This window comes from Eptatretus burgeri, chromosome 12 (assembly GCF_056783735.1).
Source record: "Eptatretus burgeri isolate ZD-2024b chromosome 12, Ebu_testis_v1, whole genome shotgun sequence".
In the NCBI taxonomy this organism is placed as follows: Eukaryota; Metazoa; Chordata; class Myxini; order Myxiniformes; family Myxinidae; genus Eptatretus; species Eptatretus burgeri.
Genome location: NC_140972.1, coordinates 91,418,206 through 91,439,251, shown reverse-complemented (window position 1 = coordinate 91,439,251; position 21,046 = coordinate 91,418,206). Strand labels below are relative to the sequence as shown.

The following is a 21,046-nucleotide window of genomic DNA, read 5'->3' as shown; positions in this document are numbered from 1 at the left end:
AAGTTGCATTAATAGAAATCCATTCTAGAGCAAAATATGCCTGGTGTTGGCTTAATGGTTAGGGTGGTGGGCTCCTAGGATCCTGAGTTCAAAGCCCATTTGGCTGTTGAATTAATACCAGGTGGGGTTCACTCAGCCTGTCATCCTTCTGTGGTTGGAGAAATGAGTGCCGGCTTGCTGGGATTATTGAGCCATTTCAGTATCCTGTGTCACAGTGGTGACCCATCCAGGATTGTGCTCGATAGTCCAGGAGACTGCTTAGGCAGCACCAACATTCTGTACAGAGTATGATCCTGATGGATTTGGATTTTTTGGGGGATTCTTCAAATAGGCAAATCCAAAACATGAAACAGTTGATCCATCCCATCCACTTGTTCCATGAATCCATTCTTCTGATTTGGTGTCAAATCTTTCGAGCCTCACTGACGAAGCTTTCCCTCACCCTGGCAGACCTTATCCTGTTATCTATTTTGATAACATCGAATTAAAATGTAGATTCTATTCATCCCATGCATGTAGAAACCTTTTCCTGGTGCTAAAAAGGTTTACTTTAGTGCAGATAGTTTATTATGGTAATAAAAATAGGACCACTGTAACTGTAGCTTATTTTGGTGTTGGCGAATGCTGAAACCCAAATTTGGTACAATTCTGACTTGTGGGCTTGGCGAGGAAGACTTTTGAAGGCATTTACGTGATTTTTCAAAATTTTTATCAAGTCCACCATTTTGACACATTTCCGGTCATGTGATCGGCATGACCTCCGCAATTTAACATCACAACCCTGTCCTAATGCTGAAACCCAAATTTGGTAGCATTCTGATGCGTGGTTCTGCAGAAGAAGATTTTTAAAGGATTTAATGCAATTTGCCCAAAAGTTGACTGAGTCGGCCATTTTGACAGACTTCTAGTAACTTGATCCACATGACTTCCGCAATATATTTAACATCCCTCCGCTACCATAATGTTGTAACCTAAATTTGTTAGCATTCTGACTGGTGGGTCTCGAGAAGAAGATTTTGGAAGGAATTTGCGGGACCGCCATTTTGACACACTTCCGGTCACGTGATCAGCATGGCCTCAGCAATTTAACATTAGGACCATGTCCTAATTTTGTGACCCAAATTTTAATAGGGTTCTGACTGGTGGGTTTGGAGAAGAACATTTTTGAAAAAATTTCTAAGTCAGCCATTTTGACATGGTTTGAGTCATGTGACCAGAACGAGCTTTGCAATTCCTGTTACCAATCAGGAGAGGAACATTGCTGCACGATTTCAACCCGATCGGCCCAGCGGTTTGGCCGAGAAGTCGAAAAAGGAGACAGACGGACGGTGCATGATGACAATAACTTATCTGGAATGAAAATTCCAGGTAAGCTAATAAGTTAAATCTTAGTGGTTAAGGTGGCTGGCTTCGGACCTAAGAGTCCTGAGTTTGAGTCCTTGTCAACCAATGATTTAACACCAGGTGGGGTTGACTCAACCTGTCATCCTCCCAAGGCGGCGAAGTGAGTACCAGTGTACTGGGGTAATCACCATTTGGGGGTCGGAGTGGCGACCCATCCAGGACTGTGCTCCTTGCCAATGAAACTGCCTCGGCAGCCCTATGTGCCCTTACGGTGCAAAAGGAATGGTATTATTATCATTACAATAAGTGAAATATGTGAAAGTTTTAAAGTTACACTGTCATTTTATTTCACTCATGGAATTGCTTCATTATTTTCAAATAGGACGGGAATGGAAGTTTGAGCTGAAAATGTTGTGTCCAGCTTACTCTTGATGCTTACTGTGCATGCTGCAATTGTTTTTCGGATATCGAGAAGACAGATAAATTATTGACATTTGTATCGTCATATTAAATGTTACGAGCACGGAATACCCAGTGCTACCCGGCTGGGTGAGCTTATTTATCCTGGTGGTGGTTTCGGGACGTGTTGGACATTGAGAAGCTGCGGAGTTATCAGCCTCATGGTGGTTTCCCTTTCCCTGTGGGGCCGGTGGCAGCGCTGCCTGGCCCCATATCCCAACATACACTTTATAGCGGCTTTTAGCGGCCTCAAAATGGACGTCAAGGCCAACTTGCGGTAGCTTAAAACTTTGCCCAGATTCTAAATTTGCGGCCTCTAGGTGCTACAGTTCAGTCGTGAAAGAATAATGTACAAATACACAAACACTTCAAAATATTTATATGAATTTATTAACACATAATATGTACATACAACTCCCAAGCCTGGTGTTGGCTTAGTGGTTAGGGTGGCGGCTTGGGATCCCAGGGTCCTGAGTTCAAGCCCCGTTTGCTGCTGAATTAACACCAGGGGGTTGACTCAGCCTGTCATCCTTCCGAGGTCGGCGAAATGAGTACCAGTGTACTGGTCCCGGTGTATGCCCCGGTTAGAATAGGTGTACCATATCCCTGTGTGTCGTAAGAGGCGACCAGGGTTGGCGTCAGGAAGGGCATCCGGCCATAAAACATTGCCTCAAGAAAAAGCCAAACCCCTGCACAGCAGGGAAAAATGGCTGTAAAAACGGTCATTTTTATGTACATACAACTCCTCGTCCACCTTCTAATGCAGCACAAGGCTGCAGGTAGCATCATTGGCTGAGGGCACGACTGCGCCAGTACACTGGTACTCATTTCACAAACCTCAGAAAGATGACAGGCTGAGTCAACCCACCTGGTGTTAATTCAATGACAGGACAGGGGCTCAAACTCAGGGCCTTAAGATCCCAAGAGAGCTACCCTAACCGCTAAATCAACACCAGGCTTTGTACATACTACAATCCCGTAATATGCACATCCTTAAATAAAATGCACTTCACATTTTACTCTTGTATAAATCTTGTTGCAATGTGACCTCATTGGATTCCAAGTTAATTTTCATTAATAAATCAGTCCTCTAAATGTGACGTCATGCATGATTATGTAGTCACAAAGAAATCCTCGGTTGAATGTTTCCTCACAGGGACGTCCATGAGCAATGCTGTTGGAAAACTAATTCGTTCTCATTCCATAATGACTGCAAACCGTTAGTTAAAGAAACGCAGCACGTTTATAGCCGAGTGCATGAGGGCTTTCCAGGAACAGCATATCAATGTATTCGAGCCATTTCATGTTAACGAGCACCACGGTGTGGTTTACATGATTTAGATTTTTATTGTATACAAGCTGGTTTCCCAATTTTTATTGTGTACAAGTCAGTGGATTTGTTTTATGAAACATGTAAACGGCAGGTTCCAAAATTGTACTGTGTGACCCAGCAGGTTCGAGCAGTGTGAACTATTCTTTTTGCTGCGCAGGGCCCTCAAGTCCACAATTTGGTCCTGAATGCCACTGCGTTATGCTGCAGGTTCCTCTGTGTGTCTACTTGGGTCCAGATGGTCTCTGAGTTCCATGTCGTGGTCCTCCAAGTCCCAAAATTACTGAAAGGCTGCTGGGTAGACAGTGTTTGCAATTTTTCTTACTTTGGCGATGATGACACATTTCAAGAATAATGGACCCCGTCTCATTAGTAGTCTCTGCCTGGATCGTAGTTGAATGCGGTTAAATTAAATGACCTCTGCCACTGAGCATCATTTCGCCATTATGTTGCACGCCTTTCATTGTCCATGTCAAGTGCCGGTGGGTTATTCGTTGAGGTGGCATTTCATTTTGCCAGGCTGTTGCACGCATCTCAGCGTGGAAGTCCATCCGGGTTTTTCTTTGTTCTGCAGGTTGATATAATCTTTCTTGACTCTGTTTTTTTTTTCTGCCTTTTTTGTTCTTGAAATATTTGTTGTTTTTGCTTCTTAAGCATCTTTATCCTTGTAAAAGCAAAGCACTGTTGGTATCGAGACTCCTCTCCCTGTCAAGGCTGGAGTGTCCCAAAACAGTCCTATTTCTGATCTTCATCAACAATCTATCTGACTCTGGAAAATCCTCTTTATCCATTTGCTGATGACTACACCCTCTGACATGACATCCATCGGACAGGCAGGCTGCAGCATCTTCCCTCTCTTCAGACCTTGAAAAAAAATCACAAGATGGTCAAACACTTGGAATATGTCTTCCAATCCTGACAAATCTCCCACTATAACTATCTCTCTCCGAAAAGACCTTCTGGAACCCCCCCCCGCCCCCTCTGTCGACTTTCTTTACATTCCTCTTGAGAAAGTTCAGTCATTCAAACTCCTGGGTCTCACTATCAGCCATAATCTTTCTTGGGTAAAACCATATTTCAACGTTGGCCTCCAAAGCCAAATGCCAACTGGGTATCCTGCGTCATACAAAGTCCTTCTTTGGCACACCTGAACTCCTATCCACCGACAAGGCCTTTATCTGCAGCTTTGGGGAGGACTGCTCTCCCCTCTGGGCTGACTCCCCTGCGTCACATCTTGCTCAGCTTGATGCCGTGGAAACCAAGGGCGTTAAAAAAATTGGAATCTCCCGTGATAAAGCTGAGTCTGTGGGCTTTTCACTTTGCCATCACAGACAAGTCGGTGTGATTTCTGTCTTCGTCTGCCTCCTTTATGGTCCTGCACCATCTGCTCTTTCCATGCTTGTCCCCTTCTCCCCGAAGGTTCTGCAGGGCACACATTGTCCACCATCAACCCCCTTCTGGAGAAACTACATAAATCCAGAATCACTGCTCACCTACCCTCATTCGGTCCTCTCTTTTCCTGCCTGTGGAACCAACTTCCACATTCTCTTCAATCTCATTCTTCCCTCCAGATCTTCAAGACAGCTGTTCTCCACAACCTCAGATCATCTCCAATCTAAAATCATGATATTTTCTAACCTCATTAACCCCCCCCCCTTCCCCCTCCCTCCCCCCACCACACCTCAATCCATCTTCCTTCCAAATTTCCAGTTTTTCTTCCTGAGAGTTTCCATCTGTATCCATCTTGTCCACCCCAATGCGTCCTCTTCTGCCCCCCCCCCATTGTTTTCCCAAGTCTGCCTCTATATTGGCCTTCTCCTTTGTTGTTGGTGTTTCCCCCTCTCTCAACTATTCCTTTTGTCCTCTTGTATCCTGATCCGTTTAGTGTACTAATACTAGTCCGTTCACAATCCTCGACTGTATACAAAAAAGAAGTCGTCTTCAACCCAAAACATTATAATTTAGGGTTTCTCTGAGTTGGAATGCCAGGGTGGCCAAATTGAACTCTCTCCCGTTGCCTTTTAACACCAACCAGCTGTGTGGCCAATGCCTTGTGAATGACTTGTTCTATTTTGATGAATCTCTTGGACTGTTTATGTGAATTAAAGGTTAATGTTGTGATATTTGTGTATTGGCAAGGACCTCCCAACAAAAACAATCTTGTATTATTGTTAAAATTGGTTTTAAGGCTTTTACGCAATTGGCATTTAGGGTTAGAATTCGGAATACTTCCTTTTCCAGTTACCTGGTCGAGGCCACTTCTCTTGGTCTTCTGAGAGATCTGCTTCCAAAAAGCCAAGTAATCGTTTCAGATTTGTCTGTGCTGCTGTAGATTTTATGTTCTCTGTTTGTGTCGATTGTTCTTCATGTTGAGTGTTCAGCTCTGTGTACTTTTTTCATGCTCATTCTACTTATTTCAATCCTCCGTCTATGGCTCGGTTCGTTTTGGGTCGAGCCATTTTTGGGGTTTCCCCCCCACCCCCAACTGTTTCCCATACCCACAACATGTCTCCAATTATCTCTGTCCATTATCCACAACCCTCACTTTCATTCTTTCCTTCTACCTCTCGTTTAAGTTATGTGTGGGTATTCGCTTGCTGGAAGTTGATCCAGGGTTCATGTGTTCCGTCGGTGTCTTCCCGGCTTTGTCACGAACGGAGAAGTTTCCTCGAGGTGTCAGTTGTCATATGGGCACGGTGGTCTCCCTACCATCAGACCATCAAACTCAGGGTTCACCTCCAGTAGATCAACTTAGGCAATGTCTGATGGTCATACTTTGTCTGATGCACTTTTCTCTGGAGGACCTTGCAGGGATATGTGATCAAGAATGGAATGACATGATCATTGGTTGACCGATACTGAAACCCAAACATACGGTACTATCGTATGGGGTTGCAATGGTCGCGTTCGTCAGCAGGAATCGCACATAGCGAAGGACGACAGGGAGAACAGCTTCCTACTGTGCAGTCGAAAGGCCACTGGACTAAAGAGAAAGAGTTATGGCTTTCCAAGTAATGCTATTATATTGTTCGACCTGGCCATTCCCCTGTGGCTTGTAGGCTCTAGTACAGCTGTGGACAAGACCGCATCCATGAAGGAAGCCTCTGAGATCACTGGACATGAGTGATGAGCCACGACCGGAGTGCACCTATGCCGGCACGCCAAAGATTGAGAACAGTTTGCAAAAACACTTCTTGTTCTTGGATGTGATGTCAGAACAGGGGAAAGCAAAAGGGAACCTCGATAACTCATCAATGAAAGTAAGTAGGTATGTGTTGGGGGTTAACAGATGGTAAAGGCTCCTTAAAATCGACGTTGAGCCTCTCGAAAAGCTGTGTTGCTCTGGGCATCATGTACACTGTCTTCCCAGCTCGATATTTGTGACGGTACGTTTTGATTGTTGGCCATTTCTCGTTGTTGTGACGTATCTTTACATGGCAGGCTACATCTCTCATTCTGCACCATTATGTGCTGTGTTTGTACCTTCCGGTTGATTACGCACAAGGAGGGGGAAGCAGTGTCACGGCATCATTTTGCCTTTCGTTACCTCCACCACCGAAGGTGAAGGAGGTTATGTTTCAAGCCCTTTCTGTCTGTTTGTCTGTATGTGTACAGGATATCTCAAAAAGTTATGGACGGATTCGGATGAAATTTTGTGGACAGATTGGGTGTGTGCCAAGGAAGAATTGATTCGATTTTGGTGAAGATCCGAATTTCGGATCTGGATACGAGAATTATTTAATTTTTAAAGTAATTCTTCACCATTGAGAGATGGGGTCAAAAACGATACATCGCCTGATATTTCAAAAATGTATTGGGCCCGATATGTTCTCGTGGATCAGGCATTGCGTGGCGGAGGTATGCGCTCGACCGAGTGCCCTTCTAGTTTATTAATATGTTTATATGCTTTGGCTTTGGTTTATCTGGTGATTATTGAATTCTGATGCGGAATTTCTGATGGGGGTTTTTGGTGGTTATGAAGAAGAAACGTTGCGGTGTAATAAAGTACTGGACTCGGAATCCAAACTAAATAGGATACTGAACATATAATGAGGACTAAGAAGTTTGTATGTGGGAGAAGGGGAGGGGGGTCATGTTTTTTCCAAGAGTACCATCTACTGAAGCTTGCTCCACATTTCTCTATCCCTGCTTCTTTTCATTTTTAACGCTTCATGGTCGCGAGCTATACACAAATATATTTTTCTGCTGACTTTGAAATACAGCCAACAGGCATTTGCAAAAAAAAAGTTTTATCTGTAAAGTTTTAAATGAGTCATGGTTTCTCTGCAAAAGTCACACAATGGAAAGCCATGATAAATATAATGAAACGATCTCCAGGTCACAATGGACGTCATGCTTTTTCAGTTTGAAGAGATATAAGCTGCCTTCTGATTTATACAATTACTGTATAAACTACAACGGCGCTCGGTGGAGCACGTACTTCTGCCAGGCTGAACAGTTTATGTTTTGTATCCCACTGATGGGTCGGATCTGCATCCAGACCAAAACCAAAATCTAATCAGTTCGTCCTTCTCACACACCCAACTTGCCCACCAAGTTTTGTCTGAATCCGTCCATAACTTTTTGAGATATCGTTTTGAGCCCAACCACTCAATAGTTCTGTTCTGTTCTTGTGTATGGCAGCTTGGCTGCTGGATACCTATCATTTCTTGGAAGAGCGGCTGTGCTGCTGATACTGTGTCCCTGTACCAGTACACTGGTACTCATTTCTCCGACCTCAGAAGGATTACAGGCTGAGTCAACCCCACCTGGTGTTAATTCAGCAGCCAACAGGACTCAAACTCAGGAGCCTAAGATCCTTTCATGAATCTTTCATGGCCTTTCATGAAAAAAAAAAAAATTGTTGTATTATTTACATAAACAACATGGTATTTTCTGTCTTCCCATTTCTTGCAACCACCACCTTTGAACTGCAATTACAGACTGCCAAAACTCGTACCATGTAGCAATTTGCGCTCTTTCAGCAACAGTTAATCTCTCAGCCATAATATAATTGATCAATCTGAAAGCAAATTTAAAAAGTAATATTAATGGCAATAAACAAGTTTGAAACTCCCCCAAATTTTTTTTGATGCCCAACCTAAAATAACAATAGGGGACTCAATGGAGTAGTAGGGTAGTATCCCTCGATCTGCCCCACTCTCCCACCCCAGGAAGGAAGCTCCTGCTGTAGCAACAACATGGCTGCATATTGGCTGGACTCCGTGGCAAAAAGGAAGCGCTACTATCGGCCAGAGTCGTGGCCCATCGCTGAATTGGGCTGGTAGTGAGAAGATGTCATCCCATGTATGCAGCTCAACCCCCCTACTGCCCACTCCCCAAAAATGATACAAATCCTGGTTGAAACCCCTTTATAAAAAGTTTGACAATTACTAACAGTGACTGCTTCGAGTTTGACCTGGACTAATATGCATACATTACTTTGTCTTTTGTCCAGACCATGTACCCTGATCTCAGGGGGTAAAGGGGCCAATTTTAGTTGTACCCATTACCAGCTCGCAGGTACACCCAGCATGTTGGCAAATTTTGTGGACACCGGCTCAGCTGTTTTCGATTCTACAAGGTTCATACATACATAATCATTTATTTATCATCTCAGCGACAGAATAACGTGGAATGCTCTTTTGTGCAAAAATTTAAAATGCAATCATTGCAAAAAAAAAAAAAATCAAAATCATGGAAAAAAAAAATGTTTCTGCCATTCTTCAAATCCAGCAAGAAAAGGCGAAGTGATAAAAGAAAAAAAAAAAACAACAAGAAATATAAATCCAATGACAAATCGTATGATGTTGACTGTGAAGGATTTTGCTGTTGTTTATGACCAATTCGAATGATCAACTTATGTGATTGGAGCAACTGTGATTACTGCTGCAACTGCAAAGAATTACAAACCGAACTGTTTTTACAGCAATTTTGAAGTGATTTCAGGCATTTAATGTAATAGTAATAAGAACAAGTACCAATTCCCCTCAAACATTAGCCGTGCATATTTTCCAAGTCCAAAAGATGGAGTGCTTCTCCCAATGGAACAACAGCAAATAGTCATCCATACACTCATTAACATGCATTTTTTGCAGAATGAAATGGAGCAATTAAAATCTGTATGCTTGCTTGAGGACCTATTTTTAATATTTATTTATAAAAAGTACACTTCTCCATGTCAGAATATGTTGTGGATTGTTCATATTTTATTGCTGTCGGGATCTCCTACCCAGCACCATGACCGAAATTAACATCGAGTTTAAAAAGTTGAGAGATTTGGACAAAACTTGATGGACAGGTTAGGTGTGTGTGTGTGTGTGTGTGTGTGTGTGTGTGTGTGTGTGTGTGTGTGTGTGTGTGTGCATGTGTGCGTGCGCGTTGCGTGCGTGTGTGCATGCGTGTGTGTGTGTGTGTGTGTGTGTGTGTGTGCGTGTGTGCGTGTGTGTGTGTGTGTGTGTGTGTGTGTGTGTGTGTGTGTGTGTGTGTGTGTGTGTGTGTGTGTGTGTGTGTGTGTGTGTGTGTGTGTGTGTGAGAGACAAGGATGAACTAATTCAATTTTGAGGAAGATCCAGATCCGAATCTGGAGATGAGAATCTTTAAGTGATTCTTCAACATTAAGTAACAAGCCTGGTGTTGGCTTAGTGGTGAGGGTGGCTGGCTTAGGATCTTAGGCTCCTGAGTTTGAGCCCTGTTGGCTGCTGAATTAACACCAGGTGGGGTTGACTCAGCCTGTCATCCTTCTGAGGTCGGAAAAATGAGTACCAGTGTACTGGTACAGGGACACAGTATCAGCAACACAGCCGCTCTTCTAAGAAATTACAGGTATCCAGCAGCCAAGCTGCCATACACAAGAACAGAACAGAACTATTGAGTGGTTGCGCTCAAAACAATATATAACACGATATCTCAAAAAGTTATGAACGGATTCGGACAAAACTTGGTGGGCAAGTTGGGTGTATGACAAGGACGAACTGATTGCTGTTTCAATTTTTGAACATCAAATTTCAACATAAGCTCCTGCATTCTCAGCACATTGTTTTTTCTCAATCGTTTGACATTTTCCACTGAACGCCCAATAAACTCCTCCAGCAAATCAGCCAAAATATTGTGGATATAACTTTGTAATTCGACCAAATTTGCAGGTTTGCTGACATACTTTCTTGAGTCCATCACCACAAAATATATATATATATATATATATATATATATATATATATATATATATATATATATATATATATATATTATGGTTAATCCAGGTTGGCCACTCTATCGGTCCTCATCACTCGATCCATTTGTGGTGGGTATCCAACAAATTACGAAATTGAATTGAGAAGTACAGAGAGGCAAGTTTCATTTTTGTTGTTCTGTTGATAATTTTTTGGAAGACGAAACTTTTGAAGCATTCCCAAGTATCTGTATGTCCATTGAGTTGAAGTCATTCCATACCAAACAAGCATTTTTGGCCGACTTTGGCTGCGTTCGACTATCGTTTCTGGATCATTTCCTAACCAGTAACAGCAGTTTTGCATGTTGAGAAAAACCACCAACCCGGAAAACAGCCTCATCAGACCAGATAATGTTACTCATATGTAACACACCTCGACAGTCATCAATCCACAAAGGAAATGTTCGTAAAACCCCATTCTCTTATCACAATAATCTGGAAGCAAATAATCTTAAATAATGATAATAATAACAATGTTTATTGTCCACAAAAAATGGACAGTTGCACTGTCAAACAAAGCTCACAAAGTTCACATAATGATAAATGTTGGCAAAACAATAGCCATAGTACAACAAAACCTCAATCAAACAATCAAGATTACACAAAGAGAACAATTCAACAAACAACTATAGTCTCCCCACTACAACCCACTCATCCCTTTAATATCACCGACTCACATTATATAGCCGAGCAGAAAATGGTACACACAATTTCAGAAATATACTGTTTCTGCACATCAAACCTCTTAACCTCCCACCAGACCTCATCTGTTCATAAAACATATGTAGTGCGTAGATACGATTTTGCACAATGGATTTAGCCTTCGTTCAAACTCGTTCATGAGAAATTACACTTGTACCTATCTTTCCTCCGAGGATCTTTCCAGCCTGTTTTGTTACACTGTAGTTTTATTGAAACATCCTTTTTAAAACTACAAAGCCAAACACGACAACCATACAAGATGACACTCAATTACTGAAGCAAAGAAAAGCCTCATAATGGTTTTATCAACCTGAAATGATTTCAGAAGCCGAAGAAAGTACAAGTGCTGTTGTTCTTTGAAGACTGTCGATCTACAGTGTTCTGACCATGAGAGATTATCGTCAACGATTATGCCTAAATATTTATAGGAGTGAACAGTCGCAGTATCAACATTGTTGATCGTGACTGTACTGAGGATAACTGAGCTTCAGATTTCCTGAAATCAAAAATAACCTAAGTCAAAAATAAATAAAAATACCCGACGTAACTGCCACAACAACAACGTCTCAAGCACCACGTCAAAGCTCACCACGACGCACACCGCTGCCACCAATGATCACCACCACATTTGGGGACCAGCGGGAACAAGAAGCATTCACAGCAGAGCCACGCAACAAAATACTTCACCCCATGTTAAACATCGGATCTCCTTCGCATGGCAAAGTGTAGAAGTGAATGAGGCCATTTCTGGTGTGAAATCCTTGCCAGGGCAGGGGCAACACAGTGGTTCAAGTCCACGTGCCAATGAGGATGTGGGTTAACACCCATCACTCCGCCTGTTCCGCTCTCAAGCGCCGCCTCCGCTGGGGAAGTATTAAAGAAAGTTCTGATCTGACCGCCCTTCTCTCATCTGGCCCGCTCGCTCCTCTGGCCTACCCTTTCTTGTTCCTGGAGTTACTCGTTCACTAAAAGAGCATCACCAATTCGCAGCTTTCACACCTTCCTCTTGCATAATGCTATACCTCATTTTTGCACCTCCCATTCCTGCATCATAAACACCCCAGTTTTCTTCCCCCCTCCCCCCTCCTCAGCAACTGTGTTGTTTTGGGCCGTTGACCACACAAGGTAACAGAGAGGTCGATAGCACCCCTTTCTTTCTCTCTCTCTCTTTGCTTTCTAATTTTCTCAGGTACTGTGTGTGTCAGATGGTGCCTGTCATGTTTATATAAGTTAAGATTGTATAAGATTAGGATCGGAATAGCTCTGCCCTGTGTCTTTGTTTTGTAAATACTTGCATTTATTTTGCCGTACGTCATCAATCTTTTCTTTCCCCTGATGTACATCTTGCTTTTGTATTAAAACCTGTGATTGTTGTGCCACATGCCCTTTCCTCGCTTTAATTATAAATAAACCTGCTTGTTAGAAATGTACCCAGTTCATCGCATCTTTTTCCTATTGTCCCAGCAAAGTCTGCACGCAATATAGCCGGGAAGTTCTTCCCCATGTAATTTTGCTCTTCTTAGTCAGTGCATACTCGCAGCTCCGCTCGGCTGCACCTGATCCGGTGAGTAATTAGAGTAAGCCTCAAGGGCACGAGACCCCCACTTTGTGTAGCCGTCTACAGGTAAGGTAGCATATGAAGTAGTGTAACCCTGCCGGATTGCCTGTACCAATCGACGCTCATGGCTGCTTTCGGGGTGGGGTTGGCTCAACCTGTCATCCCTCCGAGGCCGGCAAAATGAGTACCAGCTTGCTGGGATGATTGAGCCATTCGAGTATCCTTGGAGTGGTGACCCATCCAGGATTGTGCCCAATAGTCCAGGAGACTGCTTCGGAAGCACCGACACTCTGTGCAGAGTAAAGGATGGTCCCAATGGATGGATGGTTGCTTAGCAACCTGCCAGCGCGTGGACTTATCCGTGCTTGGTGGCCTCAGGACCAGGTGTTCGGGAGGAACTCGAGCACTTCCCCTCATGGTGAAACTCAAACCCAGATCCGTAACAATACTGTTGCAGACCTGGCATCGTGGGGGGACTATGAGGGAGGGGCTGTATCAGGTTCCTCTCCGGACTCACCGGGAATCGCAGTCCATCCGTCGCACACGAATAACTTCGTATCGCGGCGGGTCGCTAATCGACCGCGAACGGCAATAACTTGACCACGTGGCTTTGGTTCCTCCATCTAACCACCGTTTACCTAAGGACACATGACCTCTATCGGGGAGTCACGGCCTCAGTATGCACTTGCATTATTTAGGTTAAATACTGGATCAAGTGCAGCCGAGCGGAGCTGCCAAGTACATACCGGCTATTTAATAGATTCTCGGGGAATTAACGTCCTGGCTAAACTAGGGTGCGGGCCATGCTGGACCAATGCAGGAAAAGACAAAAATGAGCTAGAAACATTTCTAACACATTTCTTTAAACAAGGAGTGAGGAAAGTGATGTGGCACAGTAGTGGGGTTAATTGCAAATGTACAGCAGGGAAAGCAAGGAATTTATGGGGTCCAGCAAAAGGCATGCAATATTTACTAAAGAAGAAGACAGTGCAGATTTATCCCGAATATTCTTTCTTATACAGTCTTAACTTATGCTACGAAAGGCGCCATCATGCACACACACACACACACACATACACACACATACACACACACACACACACACACACACACAAACCCAAGGAAAATTAGAGCTAGCCCAGAGAGATAGAAGCAGTTTAGGGTTACTGACCTCTCAATATCTGGCGTGGCCAGCAGACCTGCGCAACCCAGAATACTTAGGAAAAGGTTGGAGGGAGAAATACTGAGAATGTCTAGGGTGCGTGTTTGAGAGGTGCAAGTGTAATGCGTGCGACGTGGGGTGCAGAAAAGTGTATGAGGAAGAATGTGAGGTGTAAGTCAGTTAGGTTCACTCTTGAGTTCGCTCTTGGGTTTTGTTCTGAAAAGATCAGTTGGTTGAGCTTGCCCTCATTGATTGATCTTTTGCATCCACAGTAGATGAGCTATAGATGGTCAAAGAAAGATGTGTGAGAGAAAAGATCCCATCTTAAATCATGTAAGAGTCTGTATGTGTAAGTATCGCTGCAGGATGCAGCCTAAATGAGCAACGTTGAAATGGAAGCAGTCCCGGCTTGCAGTAGAAATGTGTGACCACACGCCTGGTCACACTGACTCGATGCTTGTCCTTGCACCGCCTGTCTCCCCGGCAAGGTCCGATGTCTGGCAAGCTCTGGCATCTTCTGCTCAGCTCTGTTCCCAGCGATCTCTTGGTGATGCTTCCTGCTCTATCCCCATCAATACTGCTGCTGCCTGGCGAAATTCTCCCCTGGAATGAGCCGCGTTCATTCCTTTTATGAGCCACAGATGAGGGGAGGAGCCAAACTCGGATCAAAAGAGGCTCTTCATGAAATTGAGCTCCCCGATTGGTCCAGAGTGGTTGTAGCCATGCCCAGCCAGGCCCCAAAGGTGAAAAACGCTCATTCGCTCGCTAATGAGGCCATGCGTAACAGCTCCGACTATTACATGGGGCCGTGGTTTTTGGAGGCGCTCTCTGGCCCTGAACGTGTGCTGGCCTTCATTCAAATGTAGGATTTTCGGGAAATCTCTGCGCTACTCGTAGGTCCTTAAACCAGCTCCAGCGCACGTTCGCATTTCGAGTTATGCCCCAAAATAACCCGACCTTTGTCTCCTCCGTGTCCTTCGAGGCTGTGGTTAGTGTTTGATGAACATGTGGCAGTTGCGGCAGTTGTCGAGCAGTGGGAACATGTTGTGATGTTTGTAGTGAGGTAGGATTGTAACTTGGCAGTGTGGGGAAGAGGTTGAAGTTCCTTGGAACAAAGTTGTGGATAATGGCCACGTTTGGAATTGAACATGTAAGCGTGGGTTGTCGCAGTGATTTTTTAGGAGTTTATGAAGTGGTTGTGGTGAGCGTGGTATAGTTTGGTGAGCAGAATGAAGGTCTGAGGTGAAAGGACAGTTGAGAATTGGCGCAAAATGCAAATGTGCCATTCACTGTGCGGCTCACTTGGATTCTATTGGTTGGCGTGGAATGCTTGCTTGTGTGTTTCGTGTGAGAGAAAGGGGGTGGAAGAACGCAAAGATTGAAGGTTAAAGAACTCTAACTGAAGGAGACCCACGCAACGCATCTTTCCCCTTTACCCACTAGCCATATGGAAGGACTAATACACATACTATTGAAATAACTGCCTTGGCATCGCTGTATGTTCTGTGCCATTGCTTTGGAGACATGCTGTTTTACAGAACCGCAACAATACTTTTAAGGACCTGGCCGCATATCTTATCCAGACCGCCCGCTTTGTGAAGATTTAAGTTCTTCAACAGTTTTTCCATTTGATGCATTTGATGCATTTTTTTTTTCCATTTGATGCATATTGCATGCCTTTTGCTGGACCCCACAAATTCCTTGCTTTCCCTGCTGTACATTTTCAACAGTTTTTAACAGATTTAAGTTCTTCAACAGTTCATTGATTTTGATTGCTATACTCTGGCCTTCTCTTTCAGAGAGAGCAGAACAATGTGCTGAGACCAGATCACTAAAATCATTGGAATCAATGCAGCTGTAAAATTGATTAAATTAATTTGCTATTAACAATGGGTTTCCTCAATTGAGGAAGGAGTCGTGTTTTTTTTTGTTTTTTTTCAAGAAATCTGTAATATTTTGCAGTTCCTGCCATGCTTCTTGTGGATTGTTTGTACTGGAGCAGCTTTCCTTTCTTTCTATGTAGTTTTCCTTGGTGTTTTTGACTGTTAACGACAGTGTTAATTGTGGCGTTTTCAGTTTATTTTGCTCCTTCATTTGAAAAACCTGTTCCCGTTCAAATGGGATCTTTTTTTAAGTCCTTAGACATCCACGGTTTGTCGCTGGGATATATTTTTACAGTCTTTACCAGGATATGAAGGTCTAAACCCCCCCAAAAAAAATCATATATCATTTGATTATATTTGTGGCCTTGTCGATTATTTTCTGTTTCATTCAAAAGTGCTTCCCAATCATTGATTTCAAAACGTGTTCTCAAGTTATCGATTGAGGACTTGTTCCACATCCTGATGTCCTTTTTCCATGGTTTCTCAGTTTGAAGTTTTTAATCTGTATTTAGGCAGAAGATGAACAATGTTATGGTCAGAATGACCAATACCTGGTCTTATGATTGGTTTCCGAGTACCCTTCACTAAACCGTAACAGTGGTTGAGGATATGATTTCCTCGCGTTGCCTCGTTGATGCAGTCGTGGCCAAAAATATTGGCACCCTTGCACTTTTTTTTCAAAAACAACAATTTTCTCCAAAAATAAGTTGAAATTGACAAAAGTATTTTGTCTCCACAATTCTTGATTTCACTGTTAATATTACAGAACCTTTGTTTTTGATTTAAACTTAATATATCCTTGAAGATCAGGAAATAAAAAGAAATGTCATTGATAAAATTATTGACACCCTCGATTTATATATTTGGTATTACAGCCCTTGGACAAAATAACTGCAGTCAAGCTCTTCCTATAGCCATGAATGAACTTCCTAGTCCTCTCTACTGGTAGTTTGCCACACTCTTCTTGTGCAAACTGCTCCAGTTCTCCCAGATTTGAAGGGTGCCTTCTTCCAACTGCTGTTTTCAGATCTCTTCACAGGTGTTCAATGGGATGTAGATCTGGACTCATTGCTGGTCCCTTCAGGACAATCCAGCGTTTTATCTTGAACCACTCCTGGGTGCTTTTTGAAGTGTGTGTTGGCGTCATTGTCTTGCTGAAAGACCCATGACCTTCGACGGAGACTCAGCTTTCTGACACTGGGTTGAACATTGCACTCCAAAATGCCTCCTTGGTAATCTCCTGATTTAATGATGCCATGCACACATTCAAGGCACCCAGTGCCAGAGGAAACACAGCAACCCCAAAACATCACTGAACCTCCTCCATGTTTGACTGTAGGGAAGATGTTATTTTCTTTGAAGGCTTCACTTTGTTTTCTGTAAACATAGAGATGATGTGCTTCACTAAAAGCTCTAGTTTGGTCTCATCTGCCCACAGGACATTCTCCCAGAAGGATTTTGGCTTGTTCAGATGTGTTTTGGCAAACTCCAGTTAGGCTTTCTTTTGTCTCTCTCTCATCCAGTGGGGTCCTCCTGGGTCTCCTACCATAGAACCCCCTTTCATTGAGTTGGGCTTCAATGAGCCTTCCCCACACCTCCATATGTTGGACCATGCCTTCTCTGGCCAAGTAATAAGGTCTGAAGGATACACAAAGCAGTTCAATGTTCGAATTGCAGATTGCTTCCCCTACTTTGAAGTTATTGCACCAACGTTTGTTAACATACGTGCACACTCCACCCCCGCAGCTTTTGTCCGTAATTTTTTTAATGAACATTCAAGCCGAATCAAGTGGAATCCATTGAATCAAGTGGAATGCATTGATATCTACAGTTTCATTGAGTGTTTGTCGATGTAACCATGCTTCTGTGAAACATAGAATGCTGGAGTTCCTCAATTCAATAATATATCTGATATTAGCTTGGATTTCATCCATTTTTGTTGGTCATGGAATGAGCATTACCAAGGATAAGGCGTGGAAGAAGAGGTCTGGTTCCTCTCCTCCTTACCCGTTGTTTGACTTCTGGCATGCTTGCCATGCCATCATCAAGGCATGGTAGGATCTGGTGTTGATTCGCCTCTTGTAGGTGTAAATTCAGGAAAGGCTGCAGGTATGAGCTTAGATGTGATGCATCAGCAAGCAGATAGAGAAAATGGCAATCATTCATAATCAGCAGTGGTGAGTCATTCAGGCCTTCCAAACTCCAGAAAACTGGTAGGAGCACGAAGAGACATCTCCAAATGATGCGAGTAGATTTAAGAATCGTGTTGAACAAACTGACTCTCATACTTGCAATTTTAAAGCAACAGAATAACGAAAAATAGACGTCGAAGAGCTTTGAGCAATGTTGACTGGTGGCCGCAGAATAGCACCCCCTCCTTTGCCTAACATATTGAGACTTGTTATGCTTTCGATCCCAACTCCTTCTTCAAAATTGCCTGAATTGCACAATAACTTATTCCAGTCTCCCTCACCGGTTGTCTGATCGACTTCTGTGGGCTCCTTGTGAACATGTTTCATACCTGGTCAATGTTTTATGGTGATGTCACTCTCGTATGTCTTCCTGATCTTCTTACATCCTTGACTGAACCAGTTGTTATAAGCTTTTGCCTTTTGGTGATAGTTTGTAATCGATTTTGGATCCAAAGTGGAATGTCTTCCCATTTATTGCCACCACCAAATATGAACTGCAATTACAGACTGCCAAACATTATACCATGCAGCAATTTGTGCTCTTTGAGCAACATTTAATCTCTCAGCTAGAATGGATCAATCTGAAAGTAAAGAAAAAGAATATTAATGACAATAAGCAAGCTTTTAATTTTGTTTTAGTCCTCTATATCTAATAACAACAAAGTATTTCTATTTTAAAAATAGATACCTAAGTGTGTGTGTGTGTGTGTGTGTGTGTGTGTGTGTGTGTGTGTGTGTGTGTGTGTGTGTGTGTGTGTGTGTGTGTGTGTGTGTGTGTGTTTTATGCACGAGTCATGGCACATGGAAGAACTGAATGGCAGATTGTAGAGGGTCTGCAGACTGACAAGGGGGGATAGTGGAACATTTTAACATAAACAGATAGACACATCACACTAAATTAACGTGAGAAGTGAACAATAAACGGGGGGGGGGGGCAGGAAGTAAAGAAGTGCAATTCTTGGAGGTTGTTATGCGGGAGAGCAAAGCATAGTGATAGATGGCAATCTTGAAATGCTCGAGAGAATGGCACAAGATAGCTGACTTTAGGAGAATTGGTGAGACAGCGTGGTGTGTATATACGAATGGATCAGGTGGTCGTGAACTTCAGAGTTAGGAAAGGTAATAAGGGTGCCCACATGAATTATAATTTTACAGAAAAAAATAGGGTCAATTTTATATAATTTTAAGTGGTGGATATCAATATTTCCTCTGTGTCATTTGATAACATGTATCAAATGATACAGATTTGGTCTGATGATGTGATGTGCCAATTTCAGGTACCGCAAAATTGCGTCGAATGGCTGCTCACGGGGAGTTGAGGCTGAATTTCCGGAATCCCTGCTCGCCTGCCCGGTTACTCCCCCAAAAGGCCTGCGGGTTGAGGCAAAGAGTGGCCAGCTAATGGTAGCTCCAGGAGACAATGTCACGTTGACTGTGTGGCAGGCAGAGGTATGTCATCATAACTTCACTGATGCACAAATGCCTCTTGAAAGACGAACACACAGTGACTGATTCATATGTAATTGTTCATTGTTGGCCCCAATTTTGTCTTTAATATTGCAGTCATCAGTTGAATTTGAACCCAAAACCTCAGAAGTGCTAGTCCAGTGTCTTCACTACATTTGGTCACCACCATTTTTGGTGATGACTTTGCAGTGAAGACTTGTTAATAATGTGATCTAATGGTAAAATTTGTTATTGACCATTTCTGACACTGTCACAGACAATGGAATTGAAAGGTGTTTCGTGTACGACATGAATTGTGGAGGTTTCAAGAAATTGTTCTTGTTGTTATATTGATTATGGTTTTGTATTTGTTATACGAGTAAATATTATAATTTGACTGATTTTTATCTTATGAATACATACATCAATGCATGTTTGCTTACATATTATAGGACCGCAAAAGACACGTTTCGATATTTCAAGCAACGCAGGTTTGTTGACATTTACAATCTAAAATGTTCATTCAAAAATCCATATCACCTCATCACTTGGTAGATCCAAATGCTGTCATTGTGCAATGAAGTGTTCGTGGCCTTGTGCAGTCATTCATGTGTTGGATCAAGTGAAGAGTAATTTGATATGTATTTAATATCGTAGGAATCACATCGCGTTTTAGTTTTGTTTAAGTTTGAGAAATGTCATGGTGAATAATTTAGAGAAGGGAAGAGTGGGAGAGGATGGGTGCTGGGGTCATGGGGGGCAGGAGCGAAATGCTGCTTCAGGAGGCTATGTACAGTACGTATATGTATGTTAACTCGCGTTATTTCAACTTCTTCGGAAAGAAACAATAAGAACAGCAATGTATGACTCCAAAGCACGGCCTGAAAGGTTGATTACTATTGAATAGACTTGTTCATCACGTCTGATTATTTTGATATTTAATCAAGCTAAGTTGAATAAAGTACAGAAATTGGGAAAGGAATGTGTAATGAGTAAAGCGAAATGTCCTATTAGTATGAAGGTGAATTTATTTCCAATTAGTTAATGGCAGTCAGCATGTTTTTCTTTATTACTACTTTGGGATGAAGTGAAATTAAATTGAATAAAAAATTAAATGTGGTCACTAATGTAAATATGGCAAAAATCTTCAACTGCAAAGAGAGGAGAGCCATAAGCCATTATATTTTGCATTTCAAAAGTATTGCCAGAAGCCAGGAAAAATGTGAATAGCCACCTTTTTCCAAAATATAAAACGTTTTCCAAAATCGAAAGAGACACAGATCAGATCACTTCTTCTGAAATCACATAAGATTCGATAACTGATCAAAAATCAGATACCTGAAATGAAATGATTTCCAGAGACACTAGATTATATTGAAAGATATGAAAGGATGCAAAGTTTTTTTTTGTTTTTTTTTATTATTATTATTATTATTATTTTCTCTCTCTCTCTCTCTCTCTCTCTCTCTCTCTCTCTCTCTCTCTCTCTCTCTCTCTCTCTCTCTCTCTCTCTCTCTCTCTCTCTCTCTCTCTCTCTCTCTCTCTCTCTCTCTCTCTCTCTCTCTCTCTCTCTCTCTCTCTCTCTCTCTCTCTCTCTCTCTCTCTCTCTCTCTCTCTCTCTCTCTCTCTCTCTCTCTCTCTCTCTCTCTCTCTCTCTCTCTCTCTCTCTCTCTCTCTCTCTCTCTCTCTCTCTCTCTCTCTCTCTCTCTCTCTCTCTCTCTCTCTCTCTCTCTCTCTCT

The 21,046-nt window shown here is 42.7% G+C and overlaps 1 protein-coding gene across 4 annotated transcripts in view; it reads left to right on the top strand.

Moving 5' to 3' along the window:
- Positions 1-21,046, top strand: part of LOC147016127 (VPS10 domain-containing receptor SorCS3-like) — a 999,683-nt gene that overhangs the window by 777,359 nt on the left and 201,278 nt on the right. For all 4 annotated transcript variants that reach the window (XR_015050022.1, XM_085848866.1, XM_085848865.1 and 1 more), the window contains one exon: positions 19,139-19,310. Coding sequence is in view for 3 of the 4 variants with exons in the window: in XM_085848866.1 (XP_085704992.1) it covers positions 19,139-19,310 (172 nt within the window). In the remaining variant the exon portion in view is untranslated. The remainder of the gene's footprint in view (positions 1-19,138; positions 19,311-21,046) is intronic.